Source organism: Tribolium madens, unplaced genomic scaffold (genome assembly GCF_015345945.1).
Source record: "Tribolium madens isolate multiple individuals breed KSU strain unplaced genomic scaffold, Tmad_KSU_1.1 Scaffold_97;HRSCAF=244;Tcas5.2_LG3a, whole genome shotgun sequence".
Classification (NCBI taxonomy): domain Eukaryota; kingdom Metazoa; phylum Arthropoda; class Insecta; order Coleoptera; family Tenebrionidae; genus Tribolium; species Tribolium madens.
The window spans coordinates 14082804-14102076 of NW_025401069.1; the positions used below are offsets into that span (position 1 = coordinate 14082804).

Genomic DNA, 19273 nt, shown 5'->3' on the forward strand with positions numbered 1-19273 from the left:
TGTCATTTTTGAAAACAAATAGAATTTTAATTGCTTTAGTGCTTTTTTAACTTTTTTTGAAAAAAAATTGATGAAATAATCAGGTTCCTGGTTGAAAAACGTGGAAAACTTTCAATTATTTATTTTTCCACAGTTTTTCTTATTTCCAAAAAATCTGGTGAAACCTAATTTACTATAAAATAATTAAATAATTATTTTCTTTCATTTTCAAAAAAAAATCACCAGATATTAGAATTTTTTCACTAGCATGAAAATCAGCAGACCTGGCAACACCGCTTACCTTATACAAGAAAGCTAGGCGAATCATAAATTGTGCATAATTATTAAAGGCGTGACAAAACTAATTTGATTACATTTTCTCACAAACAATTTGTTTTTTTTTTTTTTCACCTGTAATGATTAAATTACCCAATTAGCAAGTCAATGTTTGGTTATTTTATTTTCCTGAATTTCTCGTCGCCGATTGGGCAAATAAATGTCTCACGTGACAGATATGAATGAACATCGATTCTCGTCTATATGTATACGATTTAATCGATATAATAAGCATACGCAAATTTTATCATCAAAGGACCGAAGGAACGCTTCGTTTCATTGAACTGGAACTGTAAAGCGCTTAGTTGATATTAAAATATCACTTTCAGGCATGAAAATTAATTAAATTTTAACTCGGTTTATGTCAACACCAAAAATATCCAAATCTGGCGACAGAAAATAAACAAATAAAATAAATCAAAAACACAAACCTACCACAACAAATCATTGTCGTTTCAAGTAAGACAAGATAACCAGGAACATGGAAAAAATGTTTCAAAGATTCTATCTGTCAAAAAATTTTGACATTTATTTTTTGACACTTGAAATTTCTCTATTTTTTTTTTCTTACTCTTTCTCAAGACTTCAATTTCTGATTTCTTGTAATTTTCGCAAAATTTTAGTTGTAAGTTTATATTTTGAAATAATTTACTTTTTGTTCTCAAAATTCTTGTTAGTTTTGACTTGAATTAATCTTAATGAGCTTTTTATTTTTATTTATTTGGAAGTTTTTTTTCTTTTCTTGATCTTGAAATTTGAGATTGTTTCAGTTTCTTAATTAAAATCTGAAAACATTTGAAAAGAAAATAAAAGAATATTTAGTTGGTTGAACGGTTTTTTTCCAATGTTAAAAATTGCAATGTATAAAGTTCTCTATTTTTATTATTACTTTATTTTTTCTCAAGAATTTGACATTTTTTAATGTCTATTTAATGATACTGATGATATGTTTTAAAAATTTTGCCAATAATAGCCACAAATAACATTAAACAGAGTTACAATTTAGGATACAGCATCCTTGTTTCCTCGTCTAATAGTCTGTAGCAAAAAAACTTGGAAAATTATTTTTCCAACAGAAAGAAATAGAGTCAAAGTGCAAAATTTAAACTCTCATTCGAAATTTTTATAGATAGATTTTTTTTAACATTTTTTCCATATTCCTGGTATCCTACTGTATATGGCATTTTTCTCTGGGGCGCGAATTCTGACGCCCCCTGTATATTTTGAAAGTAATAGTACATTACGTACTAAGATGGAAATAAAACTTTCCACCAATGTTTGTATACAATTTTGTACACAACCGCATCCTTAATTTTCGTGAAAAATGAACCCTTTAATAGAGGTTAGTAATGTAACATTTACCAACTATCGTCAAGGTTAGAAATGTCAACATTACATATGCGGTTGTGAATAGTGAGAATTAGTCAGTTAGTGATTTTTTTTATCTTATTCGTGAAAAAATAATATACCACAAAACTTTTTATTTTTATAAGGTCTAAGTTTTTTTGGAGACTTTTAATTGAAAAATGAAAGTCTTAACAGTGGCGTCCGTCCAGTTGCCTTTTAAATTTTAAATTCTGATTTTGTAATAATATACTCAAAGAAATGTTCCAAATTTTTCTGCATAAAAAAAACCAGTGGCGTAGATACAGATTTCAAAAAATTATACATTTGATAAAATAAACTTTTAGTCAACCTTTTTTGGGACATTTAATTGAAAATAAAAGCGGCGACAGTGGCGTTCGTGTACCTACCTATGAAATTTTGTCTATTTTTGGCAATCCTATATGCCAACCAGTGGCGTAGGTACAACATAAAATTATCTTAATAGTTTTTGGACAAGTTTTATTCAACGTAAAATTGTGTACAGTGGCGTACGTCGTTTCACAACTTAATATTTCACTTCTAAAATGTTAAAATTGTAAAATATTTCATAATTACTTTGAGTAAAAAAAATAATTTGCAATTTTTTTCGTATAACTACATATATGAAAGTAAAAACCAGTGGCGTAGTTAGAAAGAATAAGAAATAATCCAAGTTTTTTTCGAATTTTTTATTTTAAAAACAATTTAAAACGTTGTATTATTATATGCAAGTAAAACGAAATAATGATTTTATTTTTGTAAAGTCAACAAAATGATAATAAGTGAAATAAAAAATACCTTTCGTCAAGTACCTTGATATTAAATTCATCTAAATTAAAACAGATTAGTAGCAGAGCCATAAAACGTAATCTAGTGCCATAAAAATGTCAAATAATTAAACCAGAAGCTCTAAATGTACTCAAATTAATCGATAAATATCAGTGTTGATATTTATTAGATTTCCTAATGGTAATAAAAAAAAACTTGAGATGATCTCTAGTCTAAATTTAATTTTCAAATTACTTACTTATGGCTAGTGTGAATTGGCACAGTTTCAAAGTATATAAAGTTCCATTTAGACAATAAAACTTTTCACTTGCAGTTCAAAGCAACTGAACATTTTTTTAAACAACAAAAAAGTAAAAAACGTATTGAAGAATAAATTTTTCTTATCTTGTCTTTCTGACCCTAAAGCTGATATATTTCGGTAACAAGAAATTCCCTGTTTTATGAAAAACTTTCATGAATTTGGATCAAATGATTTTCAACCAAAACAAACAGTACCAAAAAATATGGAATGAATTTATCATTTCTCAATGAAGTGTTTGATGCAAAAGCGGATAATTAAATTGGGAATAAAATTTTCAAGTCGAGGATTCGGACGATTGATCAATGATAATTACGGCCACCGAAAACAGTTTTTGCGATCCCGCCAGGTTCTATTTCAAGCTCTTGTGTTATTCTGTTTTGAAAATAAACGATTTATCCGTACCAAATGTTGACATTTATTATCGAGGGAAAAGTACGAAAAAATGCACAGACTCACGACTAATCCAGAAGGGGGGGACGGCTCACCTGAAACAAAAAATCACAGTTTAAAATATTATCTACAAATCGAGTATCTCAATAAAAAAAATAAAAAAAACTGTTTTGGCATTTCTGAAAAAAACTGAATTCTAATCCGGAAACAGTAATTGCTTTTACAGTATCAGTTATCAAGATTAGTGTTGGAAATTTCACCAGATCTGGTGATTTTCATGCGTTTGGTGAAAATTTTTAGGAAAATTCTTATATCTGGTTATTTTTTGGAAATAAAAAAACTGTTGGATAATAAATAATTGCAACTTTTTCCACATTTTTCAACCAGAAACTTGATTATTTCATCATTTTTTTTTTTCAAAAAAAAGTCAAAAATCTCAACGAAATGAACCAAAAACAGCATTATTTTTGCTCTCTTCGAGTTTTTGAGATAAAAACAATGCATTTCTAAAAATTTTGTTTAAAAAAGCAAAACAATAATAAAACTAAATCGAAATTGATGTTATTTTTAGTTGTTTTGGTCGAATTACTTTGTTTTCGAGCCAAAAACTCATTTATTTTGCAAAATCTTGTCCAAACACGACTAAAAATCACAAAAAAATGAATTTGGATGTTTGGCTCAATTTAACAGTTTTTTTTTGCAAGATTTTACTGAAACAAACTAAAAAAGCAACAAATTTTGTCGAAAATTACATTATTTTAGCACGTTTTTCAGCTAGAAACGCAAAAATTTCGTTAAAAATGTGCCAAAAAATCACAGAATTAGGCCGAAAATTGTCATTTTTCGGGGATTTGGTGAATTTAATTTTTCATCAATTTTTTTCAACAGTCGAAAAACCACCAAGCTGATTAAAAATAGTTTTATTTGTTTTACGAGATTTATAAACAGGGTCAAAAATGACAATTTATTTATGTCTTTTTCGAATGCTTTTTCAGCTGGAAACAATTATTTTGTAAAATTCCGTTAGAAAAAAGCCAAAAATTCAACGAAATACACCAAAAACAGCAGTATTTTTTACCTCTTCGAGGTTTGTGAGATCAAAACAAAAAAAATTAAAAATTTCGTTTAAAAAAGCAAAAAAGATATAAAAATAAGTCGAAATTGATGTTATTTTTAGCTTTTTTTGGTTAAATTGCTTTGTTTTTGAGCCAGAAAATGTATTTTGTAAAATCTTATCCAAACACGACTAAAAATCACAAAAAAAAAATTGAATTTGTTTGTTTCACTCAATTTAACTGGTTTTTGGACAAAATTAACACAAAAAATAAGACAAGAAACTGCAAAACTTGGTCGACAATTTTTTGGACTAAAATCTCAAGTTTTTTGCAAGATTTTCCTAAAACAAACTAAAAAATCAACAAATTAAGTCGAAAATTACATTATTTTTGCATTTCTCGAGCGTTTTAGCACGTTTTTGAGCTAGAAACGCAATTATTTGACAAAATTTTCTTAAAAGTAGGCCGAAAAACCACAGAATTAGGCTTTTTTGAAAGTTTAAGCAGATTTTTATGCTGAAAAATCGTTTTTTTTTGCCAGATTTTGTCATATTCAGTCAAAAATCACAAAATTGACATAAAAAAATAATACTATATTTTTACCTAATTCTTAGTCTTTAACTTATTTGGTCAAATTTTTTCAAAAAAAAAATCGAAAAACTCCCAAATAGGTTAAAAATAGTTCAATTTGTTTTTACGAGATTTTATTAAACAGGATGGAAAACGGACAATTAATTTTTGTTTTTTTTTTAATGCTTTTTCAGCTAGAAACACAATTATTACGGAAAATTTCGTTAAAAACTTTTTTCGTTTCAAAAAACAAAAAAGAATATATAAAATCATATCGAAATTGATTATTTTTGGCTTGTTGTGGTCGAATTTCTTTGTTTTTAAATGAGAGACTCATTTATTTTGCTAAATCCTATGCAAACACGAATAAAAATCACAAAAAAAACTTAAATTGATGTTATTTTGTGAGCTTCACTCAATTTAACTTGTTTTTGAGCAAAATTAACACAAAAATAAGGCGAGAAACTCCAAAATTTGGTTGACAATTTTTTTAGTACTAAAATCTCATTTTTTTGCAAGATTTTACTGAAACAAACTAAAAAATCAACAAATTAAGTCGAAAATTATATTATTTTTGCATTTCTCGAGCGTTTTAGAACGAACGTTTTTGTAACACAGAACTATTTGGCAATTTTTTTTTAAACAGGCCGAAAAATCGCAGAATTAGGCTAAAAATGCCTTTACTTTGCCTTTTTGAGAGTTTAAGCAAATATTTTTGTCAGATTTTGTCAAATATTTCTAAATTGTTACAAAAAAAATCTTCTTAGGCTTTAATTTGATTATTTCATCAAAATTTCTCAAAAAAAATTATCGAAAAACTCCCAAATGGGTTAAAAATAGTTCTATTTATTTTTAAGAGATTTTACTAAACATGATCGAAAATGACAATTAATTTTTAATTTTCAGAGAAAAACAATTATTTTGCAAAATTCCTTGAAAAGAAGCCAAAAAGTCACCAAAACCGGGCTAAAACAGCGTTATTCTTGCCTTTTTTGAGTTCAAACACGTTTTTGAAACAAGCAAAAAATTACAAATTTAAATCGAAATTGACATTATTTTTGCTTGTTTTGCTCACCAGAGACTAATTTTTTTGCAAAATCTTATCCAAACACGTCTTAAAAATCACAAAATTACGAGAAAAATAAGCCAAGAAACCACAAAATTTGACCGAAAAGCTTTTTAAACATGTTTTGCTACGTTTTTTGCAAAATTCCTTGAAAACAAACCACAAAAACAACAAATTAAGTCGAAAATTAAATATTATTTTTCATTTCTCGAGCACATTTAAAAACGCAATAAAAAAAAGAAACTTTCTACCCTATTAGAAAAATTTAAGTTGTAATCTTGTAATCTAAATAGACTCGGATCTGGTGAATTTAATTTTTTTGAGTTGGCAACACTGAACCAGTCGCCGTTTGGTATTAGCGTCAGGCCCGTCGGCGGCGATGGGGCGTCTCCCTGAAAGTCTGAAATGCGACTAGAATTCAGAAGTGGAACAAATGATACAACGAGATAGTCTCACAAAAACAACATAGCGAATTAGCAACAAAAATTAAGCAAGAAAAATCGCCCTTGTTTTCAAAGTAAATAAATGTGTAGCAAAACGTATCTTGACAATTCACGTCTGTTTTCTCAACAAAAACACAATAGAAAATATGAGAAAAACCGATCGATAACTCGACGAAATTAAACCAGTTTAACAAAGAAAGAAAGAAAATCAGAAGTTTTGCTACAAATTACTCCACTTTGGGCATAAGTCAAAAGACAAGTCGTGATGTCACCAAAGGATTTAAAACAGCAAACACTCCGATTTACTCAAAGCTTTTCGACTTAAACTAACATTGAAAAATGTAAATGCAACAAGCGGTGGCGGAAATTGCAAACAAATAATCTTTTTCGATTTTTATACTACAATTTCTAGGGATATTAACAAAAAATCACTAGAAAAGTGTGACATTTGTAGTTGACAGTCAATATTACCAACTTGATAAAATTTGCATTCATTGTCGTTTCCCTAGCCCACTTGACTCAAATCTTCTCATTATTAATTGATAATTAGAAAGGTAATTAGTGAGCTTTGTTCGAATTGAATACGTAGGCGTATCAATTCGAATATCACAAAGAAATTTACTTCTATAAAGCAATTAAATCATTGACTGGTGAAATTTCCGACTTGTGTCACAATCTTTTTCATTTTTCCCATTTCTTTTGTTGATGGCTTTCTTTATTTCTTCCTTCCTGGTTTTTATGTTTCGCTTCTACTCCGTGAGCAAAAAACGAAAGACATTTTGATGAAATGCACGATTAAAAATATCACGAGGTTTATAGCTTATTTTTTTACAAAACATTGTCTTATTAGCAGTAATTAATTCACACTCAATTAAATCAAATAAATGCTAGAATTGTACTCTTTAAAAAAAAATAATTTTGTGTACCAACTACTAGTTTTTTTTAGTATATTGTTAACTAATCAGTTGTATATCTTTAAGATTAGTTTCTATTTATAGCAACTGGTGTTTTTATCAGTATTACGTGTGACTAGTAAATAAACAATTTTGATGCGTTCCAACAAATAAAACTGTGTCACTTTAAAATAAATTGAATTGGAACTATTACGAAATTGCACGGTATCGACAAGAAAGTGATAAATACTTTCTTCGTCCCTTGAGGATTCGAACGAAAAGAGTAAAAAACATATTTTATCTTGTAAAATTTAAATTTATGAAGAAAATAACTCGTACAAAAATAATGTAATTTTAAACACAATTAAAAAAATGTGGTCGTCTTAGCTGAATCGTCTTGTATATTGTAATTACCAATTTTGCAAATATTATTCTGTAATTGGGTTTGTTAAAATTCAAAACGTTGTCGTCTGTGTGAAAATTCACTAAGTAAAGTAAAGTTCAAAATTTGTGAAATCCAAAGAAATAAAAGATATAGGGTGATTGTAATAAGATGGCTAATGTTGGTGATTTAGGTAAAATGGCCAATTTTTGGTTTTTAGATAGTTGAAAATACCTCTTATATAAAAACAGGTGTAATTTTGAAAAAAAGTTAAATATTTCACTTAGATTTGTCATCTTAGCTGAATCAACCTGTACATTATAAAAATTTAGTTCGAATAAATTCAAAACGTTGTCGTCTGTTTCAAAATTCGCTATTTTATGTCTTGTAAAGTTCAAAATTTACGAAATCGAACGAAAGTAGGATATAGAGGGTGATTCCAGTAAGATGGCTAATGTTGGTTTTTGAATAGTTGAAAATCATTCTTATACAAAAAAAAATCGTCAAATTTTAGTCACAATTAACATAACGTCGTTTAGACTTAGTTGAATTATCTTGTATAATGTAAAAAAAACTTAATTTTTTGAAAAATTGTTCAGAAATTTTAGACGTCTGTTTCAAAATTCGCTATTTTATATCTTGTAAAGTATAAAATTTACGACATCAAACGAAATAAGAGATATAGGATGATTCAGGTAAGATTTCAAACAAAAATAAAAATTTCGTTTAGAATAACTTTTCTGAATAACTTTTCTTTAAAGAAATCATCCTAAAGTTCAAAATTTATAAATAGGAGATATAGGGTGATTCCAATAAGGTGGCTAATGTGAGTTTTTGAATAATTGAAAATCATTATACAAAAAGAATCATGAAATTTTAGCCACAATTAAAACAATGTCGTTTGGGCTTAGCTGAATTGTCTTCCATATTGTAAAAAAATCTTCAATTTGTTCAAATTTTTTTATTAAATTAGAGACGTCTGTTTCAAATTTCGTTATTTTATAATCTGTAAAGTTTAAAATTTACGAAATCGAACTAAAATAAGAAATATAGGGTGATTCAAGTAAAATTTTAGACGAAATAAAAAAATCGTTTAGAAATGTTGTCGTTTTAGCTGAATCATCCTGTGTATTGTAAAAATTAGCAATTTTTTGCAAATATTATTCTGAAATTGAGTTCGTTTAAATTCAAAACGTTGTCGTCTGTTTGAAAATTCACTATTTTATGTCTTGTAAATAATAATAAAAAATAGGATATATAGGCTAATTCCGGTAAGATGGCCAATTGTTGATTTTTAGACAGTTGAAAATAACTCTTATACAAAAAAATGGTGTAATTTTGAACAAAATTACAAAATTTCGTTTAAACTTGTTATCGTTTTAGCTGAATCATCCTGTATATGTAAAAAGCATTAATTTTTTAAACTGGATTCCTTTAAATTCTAATTCTAAATTCGCTATTCTATTTTAGGTACGATTATAATTGGTTTTTGCATAATTGAAAATAATTCTTATACAAAGAAATATAGAAAATATAGAGAAATTAATTAAACAATTAAACAATGAAAAAATGTCGTTTAGACTTAGACTCTGTACACAAGGTGTTAAAATATTTCACGAAGTAATAGTGTAGACCAAAATAACCAAAAAAGTCTTCATAAACATGAGTCCGCAAAGTAACAACAATCTCTTTTAAACACCCTGTATAACTAGTTTTTGCAAATATTATTATGAAATTGCGTTCATTTAAATTCAAGACGTTATCTGTTTCAAAATTCGCTACAATTTATTACGAATCCAATTCATGAAATATCAGTATGTGAAATTAAGAAGTGATTATGGCCAATTTGATTAATTAACAATTTTGTTTCTAATTAAGGCTAGTCAATGTGCGGAAATCTAGCGTGAAACTTTTTTTGCGTTTAAAAAAACTCGAATTTTAGGTCAGTTTAGTGTTGCATTCAAGGTGACAACCAATAGCAATATTTGAACTGAAGATATAAATGTTTATTCGCCATGACATCGTTTAATAAGGCGGTAAAAATGCTTTCTTCACCTACTGGTTTATTATATTTGACTTTTTTAAACTGTTATCAAATATTTAAGTTTGCTATTGGACGCATTAAAAGTTTCATTAATTGTCTTATAATTCAAGTAGCAATTTCTCTGTTACACAACTTTGCGAAAATTAAGTTGAGATAACACCAAAGTTTTTATTGCCGTTATTTCCAAGCGGAGATTACAGGACGTATTTTCATAATTCTTTCCTGACAAAGTGGAAATTTTTCTATTAATTGTTAATCAAGTAATTAGACATTATCTTAATTTTAAAATTTTGTAGTTTTGCAGGATGTATTAAATTTTATGTATGTTTGTAACGTCAGTTCCAACAATAAAAGTTCAAGGTATGCGATTGTTGACCCTAGACAAATATAGCAAACATTACAGCTTGTTTCAAGTCACATACTTTGCTTATGTCTAGTATTGGTACCGAAATAACTAGAACGGGCCTTTAAATTGGATTATTACGGACCAGAAACATGGAAAAATGTTAAAAAAAAAGACCTCTACATAAAAAATTAACTAAATCACTGGTCTGAATCAGCAGAAATACGTCAATAATACAACGATAAAGATGAAATAAATTAAACTAAAGGGGATTTAGTAACGTTTTCGCCGAGAAACTAACAAAAGTCGAAAGAAGAAAAAATTCAAATTTGCTACAAAATTTTATAATTTTGTGAGATTTCAAAAAGCCTTAAGTCACGTCAGGTCAGGTTTTACCAAAAAACAAAATATATTTTGCCAAAACAGGGCGAAAAATTGCAAAATTGACTCCAAAATGAATTTGTTAGCGTTTTTTACCGAGAAACTCACAAAATTGGAGAACTTTGTTAAAACAAGGTAAATAATAATAAAATTAGATCTAAAATGTTTTATTTTTGTTTATGTATTTTCTAAGATTTAGAGCATTTAGTGAGAAACTTAATAAATTCTAGATTTTGCCAAAATAAAGCAGAAAATTGCGAAATGAGATCTAAAAAGTCTTGTTTTCACTTATTTTTTTAATCAGGAAACTAAATAAATTAAAACTATTTTGCAAAACAAAGCAAAAAATTGTAAAATTGGTTCTGAAATACGTTATTTTTTTATGATAATTAGGATCATGTTTTTTTATCTAGAAACTTATTAAATTTTGTGACAAGGCAAAAAATTTCAAAACTACTTCTGAAATGCGCATTTTCAATTATTTTGTGAAATTTTGCTGAAAATTTTTATAAATTTGTGAGATTTTAAAAGGCCTTATTTTTGTTTAGGTCACGTCAGGTCAAGTTGATCAGTTTAAAGCATTTTTTATTAAAAAACATAATATATTTTGCCAAAACAGGGCAAAATGAGTTTGTTCCAAACTTCGTAGCGCTTTTTACCGAGAAACTCACCAAATTTTGTAAATTTTGTTAAAACAAGGAAATAAATAATAAAATTAAGTATAAAATGTCTAATTTTTGTTTATTTTCTAAAATTTAGAGCATTGCAAAATTAAATGAATTTGAAAAATTTTCCCAAAATGATGAGGCAAGAAATTGTAAAATTAAGTCTGAAATGAGCTATTTTTTTTAAAAAAAGTTCCAAAATTCGTAAGATTTTACCAAAACTAAATAGGGAATTCCAAAATTATTTCTGAAATTCACTATTTTTCATTATTTTGATGAATTTAAAGAGTTTTACTGAGGAACTTAATAAATTCTAGATTTTGCCAAAATAAAGCAAAAAAATTGCGAAATTAGGTCTAGAAAGCCTTACTTTCACTTATTTCGATAAGTTTTATTTTTTTTTTTATCAAGAAACTAAATAAATTAAAAAGATTTTGCAAAACAAAGCAAAAAATTGGAAAATTGGCTGAAATACGTGATATTGGGAGCATTTTTCACCTAGAAACTTACAAAATTCCTGAAATGGCAAAAAATTACAAAATTAGTTCTGAAATGCAATATTTTTACTCATCCTAGATTATAACTCTGTTTAATGTTATTTGTGGCTTTCTTTGGCAAAATTTGTGTACCTTTCTAAATAATTAAAAAAAAGTCAAATGTCAAAAAATAAATGTCAATTTTTTTTCATTTTCATTTCATTTTTCTATGTTCCTTGTATATTATCTTACTTATCACACAATTCCGTTTATTTTTTTGACACAGATAGTTTGTAAATTCGTTTCGGATTATTAATAGGTTTTGTATAACACGACTCCTACGTCCACTTAGGTGCCAGGTGGTACAAATTTTGGATTTTTGGCAAAGGTGGAGAGGAGAAATGTTCCATAAACATTTAGTTTTTCCAAAAATAAAAAAAAATGTAATCAGTGTAAAAAAAAATAAGTTGAAGTTAATTTCACACCCAAAACTCGATTTAAAAACATTGTTTTGAACGTTAAAAAATCGTACTTTTAATGAAAATGAAATAATATTAAAACAAAATTAATTTTTATTTTCAGAGAATCGTAGATTACAATACGGAAATTTTCACGTTTTGATTGATTTTTAACGACATTTTTATCAAAATTTTTTTTGCTATTGGACGAATAAAAACAAAACACGATTTCCAGGCCGATGAAAACTTTTTGAATCAATTCGTACTTAAAAATCCAAAACAAGTAGACTTGCTAAAGTTTGGACTCTTGATTTTTTAAAACTAGAACTGGACCAAACAAACAATTGGTAGAAATATTTTTAGAGAACTACAAAGTCAAAATCTTTAACAGTTACACAAATCGTTTTTTTTTTAATTATAATTATAAAAAAGCTCTCAATTTACCAAAAAAAATTGTGGCATTAATTGGATATCTATTAATTTTCATGTTTCTGCATTTGTGACATTATTTATTATTCTGAAATTTCTGGTGATATAATAGAAAAATAGGAAACAAAGAAATTGGTCTATTATGTCGCTCAGTCACTTGAAAATAGTCAAATCTTAATTAAATATGTTTGAAAACAAAACTTTATGTCAACTGTATCCACATTCAGGTCAAGGCTTTATCGATTTACCGAGTTTATGAATTTTTCATCGAGTGTTATTATTGCAATATTTGATTGGACCTAAATGCTTGTCATTTTATGCAAATAAACAAACACTTGGACACGAAGTAAGTGACTTTGTTAAATCCTCTCGCAAAGTTTGTGCCATTTGCGTCATAAAATTAATCCAAGTTCTCCAATTGCACCTAAATCCAGGCGAGCAATTTCCTATCGAAGCAATATGTGGAGTTTGAAAATCTCTTTTCCGGTTATTCAAAATCTCAGCAGGGTTGCCAGGTCTAGGAATTTTGCCCGAATCTAGGGATTTTTAAACTGTCTAAGGGATAAAGGGATTCTTTCAGGCTTTTACACAAAATCTAGGGATTTTTTTAGAATCTTGGAACAATCTTTTGGGAGACGCTTTTTGTTTGTTTTTTTAACACAGGTAAATCCAAAAAAAATTTGAACAAAAAAATAGGTAATTCCCGAACTCCTCATTAATAAACTTATACCAAAGTAAGTATATCCCCTAACCACGTGATATCTCCAGGTTATAAATATACCTTTGAGCATTTTTACACTCAATTTTCTATATTTTTTTTTGCAAGTATGGTTTAAAATACCTATTATGTACAAAAAAATTGTTAAAAGTTTTGTGCATTTATGTAAATTGGAGTGTGTTAATAACAGAAGCAAGGTATGTGTGGCAGTTTTATTATATTTTTAATTTTGAAACTTTAAAAAATTCGAAAATAAATTGTACTGTTTTTATTAATATGTTTGTAACTTTTTACTCCTTTTTTTTAAACTTCTTTCAAGGTGTTGAAATGGCATCAAAACCATCATCGAAGAATATTCTTCTTTAGCTTTGAAGCAAACCAAAAGGAAACGTAAAAAAGAATTTTTTCTACAATTAATTTAAATAAAACCAAAATTCGAAATAAACTTTCAGTGGAAACATTAAGTGGTTTTCTGCAAACAAAAATGTTGCTAAAAGATAACAGTTGTGTAATTTCGAAATCCATTCTACTTTGTTAAAAAAAATGAACGAAATATATTTTTTTATGTACACTATTAATTGTGTATACTTGCATATATTCTTAGTTTTTATATTATTACGAATTATTATACAGGGTGAATATAAAGTATGGAACCAAGCGGTTTTATTTTTAATCATTTGCCTCCAGAAAATAATAATTAATATAAATTAAAGTAATATAAAAAAATGTGATCGTATTTTCAAAACGAAATTTTGTTTTGTTTTTGAGTTATGCGATATTTTTTTGTCAAAATTGCAATTTATGTGAAAAAATTTAATATAAAGCAGATAGTTGTAATCCTTAGAGTATAGCTTTTATGAGAAAAATGATTTTATAGTGGGTTGCCATTTAAAAAAATATTTTTTTTTTGTAGAACTCAAAAACAGAAGGATTTTTTTTTATCACTCATCAATTAGTTTTTTCAAAAAATAAATAGTTTAAGCAAAAAACGTTTGGTTCCATACTTTTTATTCACCTGGTATGTAATTTTTATTAGTTTCTGTTTTCACTAGTTAAATTAATAATATGTATTTAGTTTGTTCAGAATATATTTTACATTAATTGAGAAAGTTATGTTTCATTTGTTATATAATAATAATAATAATTTTTTATATATATAATAAAGGTCTTTATTAATAAATTAAAAGTAATACAAAGATGCGGAGGCGAAGTCTAGCTTGAAGCTAATCAACTTAACCTCAAAAGAAAAATTGATTGAAAAAAAACAAATATAATATAAAAATAAAAATAAATATTATAAACAATATAAAATTTAAATAAAAATAAATTCGGAAGTCACTTAATAACTAAAAGAAAAGAAAGAAATTATTGCCAGTGGCTCAAAAACAAAAAGAAACAAACAAGAAAGAATTCTTTAAGAAGAAATGAAGAAAAAAAATAAACAAAACAAAAACAAAAATTATTATTATTTGTTTAATCAAAAACTTTTTTTGAAATTCTTATCTTGTTATGCAATCCCATAAACACCTAAAATTGAATGCCTAAGGATTTCTAGGGATTTTTGACAACTAAATCTAGGGATTACAAAAAATTTCACATGACAACACTGAATCGCAGTCTCAGTTGGTTATTTTTGCTCATTGTGTTCGTGTCAAATGTCACTTATGCTTTTAGATCGCACAGATCTATAAATTCTCGCGGTTTCAACTAGTGATACGTAACGAGAGTTCCATTAGTGTTACGTGACACGTAAATTTAAGATCAAGAGTGTAAATTGAAACCCACGGAAACGCCTTTGATTCCAGTTTTCATTTACCGGAAAAATTCAGCTATGCGCAAACGCTTTGTCTCGATTCAATTATTTTCTCATCTAGCTTTTCTAAATTGAGGAAATGGCGCTCACTTTTTTTTAATTAATAATCCTTTTCCAAATTTAATACAACCGAAAACCACAGATCTCTAGGCGTTCTTTTAAATACTTATGAAATATTATATATACCAGGTGAATAAAAAGTATGGAACCAAACGTTTTTTGCTTAAACTATTTATTTTTTGAAAAAACTAATTGATGAGTGATAAAGTACTATAAAAATGTGATGATTTAACAAGAATAAAATTTTTCGAAATTTCCTTTTGTTTTTGAGTTCTACAACAAAAAATATTTTTTTAAATGGCAACCCACTATAAAATCATTTTTCTCATAAAAGCTATACTTTAAGGATTACAACTATCTGCTTTATATTTAATTTTTTCATAAAAAATTTTTCACATAAATTGCAATTTTGACAAAAAAATCGCATAACTCAAAAACAAAATAAAATTTCGTTCTGAAAATACGATCACATTTTTTATATTACCTTAATTTATATTAATTATTATTTTTTGGAGCCAAATGATTAAAAATAAAACCGCTTGGTTCCATACTTTATATTCACCCTGTATGTATTATTCCTAATTTAGCAAATGAAAATGTTGAAGGCCAAGTTGAACCGAGAAATTGAAAAATGAAATCGTTGAGTAGCATTAATTACCTGAAAAAATGTTATAAACGTTCCTGCTATAAATTTTCACTTTCTACTAATATGAATCAAATAAATCTTGAATTTTTTTTACAAACACTCCAAAATATTCATTGTGAGTATAAAATAAAAAGTTTGAACATGCACAAAACTGACCAAAATAATACTTATTTACACTATAAGTGTGGTAGATTTAATTTAACTGCGTGAAATTTTAATATTGACACACGAAGTGGAGCTGAGTGCTTTAATGAAACTCACTGTGAAATACCAAATACAAATTTTTTTCGATTAATTCAAATTTTGATGTGTCAACACTCACTAGATATGAAAGATCTATGCGTTTAATATTTTCACCAGAAACCAAAAAAAAATGATTTTTGTATACTGAATAGATATGTGTACAATTCCAAAAAAAAAAAATCCAGTACGTAATTCCACAAAAATTTCACCGAAATTGAATTAAATAAAAAAAAAATTCATTTTTTTTCAAAATTTGTCAAAAAATTCAAAAAATACTGCTTAATTTTTGAAAATAATTTCAAAAAAATGTTTTTGATTTTTTGTAAAAAAAACAAGAAACAATACCTATTAATTTTTGAAAAAAAAAATCAAAAATTTTTTTTGTATTTTTCCAATTTTCTGTTTTTATCAAATTTAATTAATCTCATGTCAATTGTAAAAAAATAAACTGAAAACAAATTGTTGTTTTCATTTTGACAAAGATTAGTCAATATTCAGAAACAATATGTCCAATTGTTCCTTTAATTTTTTTGTAAAACTTTGATCGATTTAAAAATTTACAGGGATATGTGGGGTACATTAAGCTGTAAAAACACCTAAAACCACTAAAACAGCGCAAAAAGTTACTTTTTTTTCTTTCTTTAAATCAATGTTGAGGGTGAAAAAAAATATTTTTCGAAAAATCAAAAAAGAATCTTGTAACATTTATTTATTCCAGTTTTTAACAGTACTCTTATAACCTTAGTTCCTGAAATACCAATGGTCAAAGGCAAAAGGACCCTTTTTCATTTAAAGTCAGATATCTCAGCGACAACTTGACATAAAGAGAATATGATAAAAAAGGTGAACAAACATGCTAATCAATTTTTTGACAAATGATCTGAAAAATTGAAACGTGAAGCTTCAAAATGATTTTTTTTAATCTAGATACGACCGTTTTTCGATGAGTTACAGCCCTTCAAAAATCACCAAACAGTTTGGTGGTTTTTTGGAGTAGTGTATTTCAAAATGATTTTAGTCAAATGCAAATTTGAGAACTTTTATGATAAAATATAAAGATACATCATTATTCTATTATTATTCATTAAGATAAAGTTTATAAAACGAGTCGAGTCCGAATTTTTTTAATAATTTGAGTATACAGGCCGTTCCAGCGAGTTGAAAAGTCCATTAATGACATTTCAATGGTAATTTAGTCCATCACTTAAAATTATTTTTAACTATACAGCGTGTCTCAAAAATAAGATACAATACAAACTTGTGTTTTTTTTTTAAATGAAACACCCTACGTTTCTTAGCGTTTTAAACTTTTATTGATCGATTTCGCTTAGTTTTAAAAATAAGACGTTTTTTTTGACAAAAACATGCACTTTTTAAAAATTTATTACACAAAAACTAAGACTGCAAGAAATATTTTTTTTACTACCGCAAAGAAGAAGGTACAAGCTATAAGGTTGTAACATTTTTTAGTGTGTTGCATTTGCAAAGATAAAAAAAATGAGGGCTTTTGTTAAAAGTTCAATAATTTAAAAGATTTAAAGGGAACACCCTATTTATTGTTTTTACATTTAAGAGATTATTAAATTGTGTTATTAAAATTATTTACTTTTGGGCGTTTCTAATCAATAACTAAAAAAATATTTAACGTTAAACATTAAAAAAAAAATATTGTTTCAGTAGCCAAAAAGTGCACAGTTGCACAAGACATGGAAGAAATATCACTTAATAATCACATTTGTGTTAAACTGAACAATTATTTTTTATTTTTTTTTAATTTCAGTATTTATAACGACTTTTACATTCTCTGGATAAGTCAACGGATAAGTGATTCATTTATCAATTCTAGACATTAAAAGATTATTTTTTTTAAATAGACAATTTATCAATCTATTAAATGCAGAAATAAAAAATAGTGTGTTCCATTTAAATTTTGTAACAAACTTCTTAATTTATTGATCTTTACAAATACAAAACACTGCAAAATTGCTACAGCTAAAAATTCTGTACTTTCTTCTTTGCAGAAGTAAAAAAAAATTGTTCTAGCTGTCTTAGTTTTTGTGTAATAAATTTTTAAAAAGTGCATGTTTTCGTCAAAAAAAAAACGTCTTATTTCTAAAACTAAGCGAAATCGACTGTGAAAAGTTTAACGTAAAAACATTGTTTTAAAAGGCTACATCCGAAAATGCAAAGAAACATATGGTGTTTCATTAAAAAAAAAGACTCATTTTTGGGACACGCTGTATGATGTCCTATACAATTTTTTTTAATTTTACCCTTGAAAGGTCACTAATGGCTTTTTCAACTCGGTGGGACACCCTATATGCGAGATGAAAACTATACTTTGTCTACTTTGATACTGTTACCTAATTATCTCCGATAATTCCAAAAAGAAATATATCAGCAATTTAAAAAAAAATTCAGCACTTTCAAATAATCCCAAACAATTTCGATTAAATTCCTAAAAATTGTACTACTAATTCCCTCGTAGTTTATTAAAGTTTGTAGGCAACAATTTTGAGTTGGCAACATGACATGTCATAATTCAAAAATTTTCGAAAAGCCAACTTTTTGTGGATTTTTAACCACAAATTAATTCAAAAAGTTTTGATCGTCCTAAAAACCGTGTTGGTATCAGTGTTGCATTGTTTTTATCCCTCCAATAGCAAAAAACTTTTCGATAAAGGTGTCAGTTTCCGTGCAGATAGCACTTGTTAAAAATCGAAAATTTCCGTATTGTGATTGAAAATAACTCAAAGATAGTAAATTTAGCATTGTAAATAAATAAACGCTACTTTGAAAAATGTGTACTTGATAAGAGCCCTCTTGGACTTTGAATAGTGTCAAAATCTATAGGAAAATGTTTCAAAAATTGTGTTAAAAAGCGTAAACATTTAAATAGACGCAGCCAAATCAGGAACACCGACCGAGACCGTCCGCAGCATGTCAAGCAGCCCGAATCCAAGTCGGCTGGCAGCGTTTGTAATTCAACTGTTTGTTCAAAGCCTCCTGCGACGTGTTGAAAATGAGCCGTTTTTTCCCGTAAAACTGTCACAATATTAGTGAAATCAATAGTCATGGCGCCTAGAAAATCAATCCTGCTGTACAGCACGAAATGCGCGGCGGAGTGCCGATTAGAGACGATAACATCACTGACCTTGTATCATACGTTGCGTGGTCGATAGCTTCTGGTTGTTCGAAGACATTTCTTTAAGTAATTTTATACACTTTAAACTATAAACATCGGATTTTCGTCGCACAATTATACACTCACCCTTCACAAGCTATATTCTACTCAAGATGGAGCGACGAGCGCGGCCCAGCCAGAGCTCTCAGCTGTGCGCACGTCGGACGCGTCGGATCATTGCCGATGCCGAAACATTCACGAACGTTTTGGAACATTCCTGCGGCTGAGGGCGGGATCTGCAGGA

At 27.5% G+C, this 19273-nt stretch overlaps 1 protein-coding gene across 6 annotated transcripts in view; it reads right to left on the reverse strand.

Annotated features, from left to right (window-relative positions):
- LOC123015051 (serine/threonine-protein phosphatase 2B catalytic subunit 2) overlaps positions 1–19189 on the reverse strand; it is an 82410-nt gene extending 63221 nt beyond the window's left edge. For 4 of the 6 annotated variants that reach the window (XM_044414488.1, XM_044414487.1, XM_044414486.1 and 1 more), the window contains exon 1: positions 19000–19188. In XM_044414488.1, coding sequence (XP_044270423.1) covers positions 19000–19048 — 49 coding nt within the window. In that variant the 5' untranslated portion in view covers positions 19049–19188. Of the gene's footprint in view, positions 1–18999 lie in introns of all 6 variants that reach the window. The other 2 variants (XM_044414484.1, XM_044414483.1) reach the window with 1 other exon arrangement.
- Positions 19190–19273: the final 84 nt, after the last annotated feature.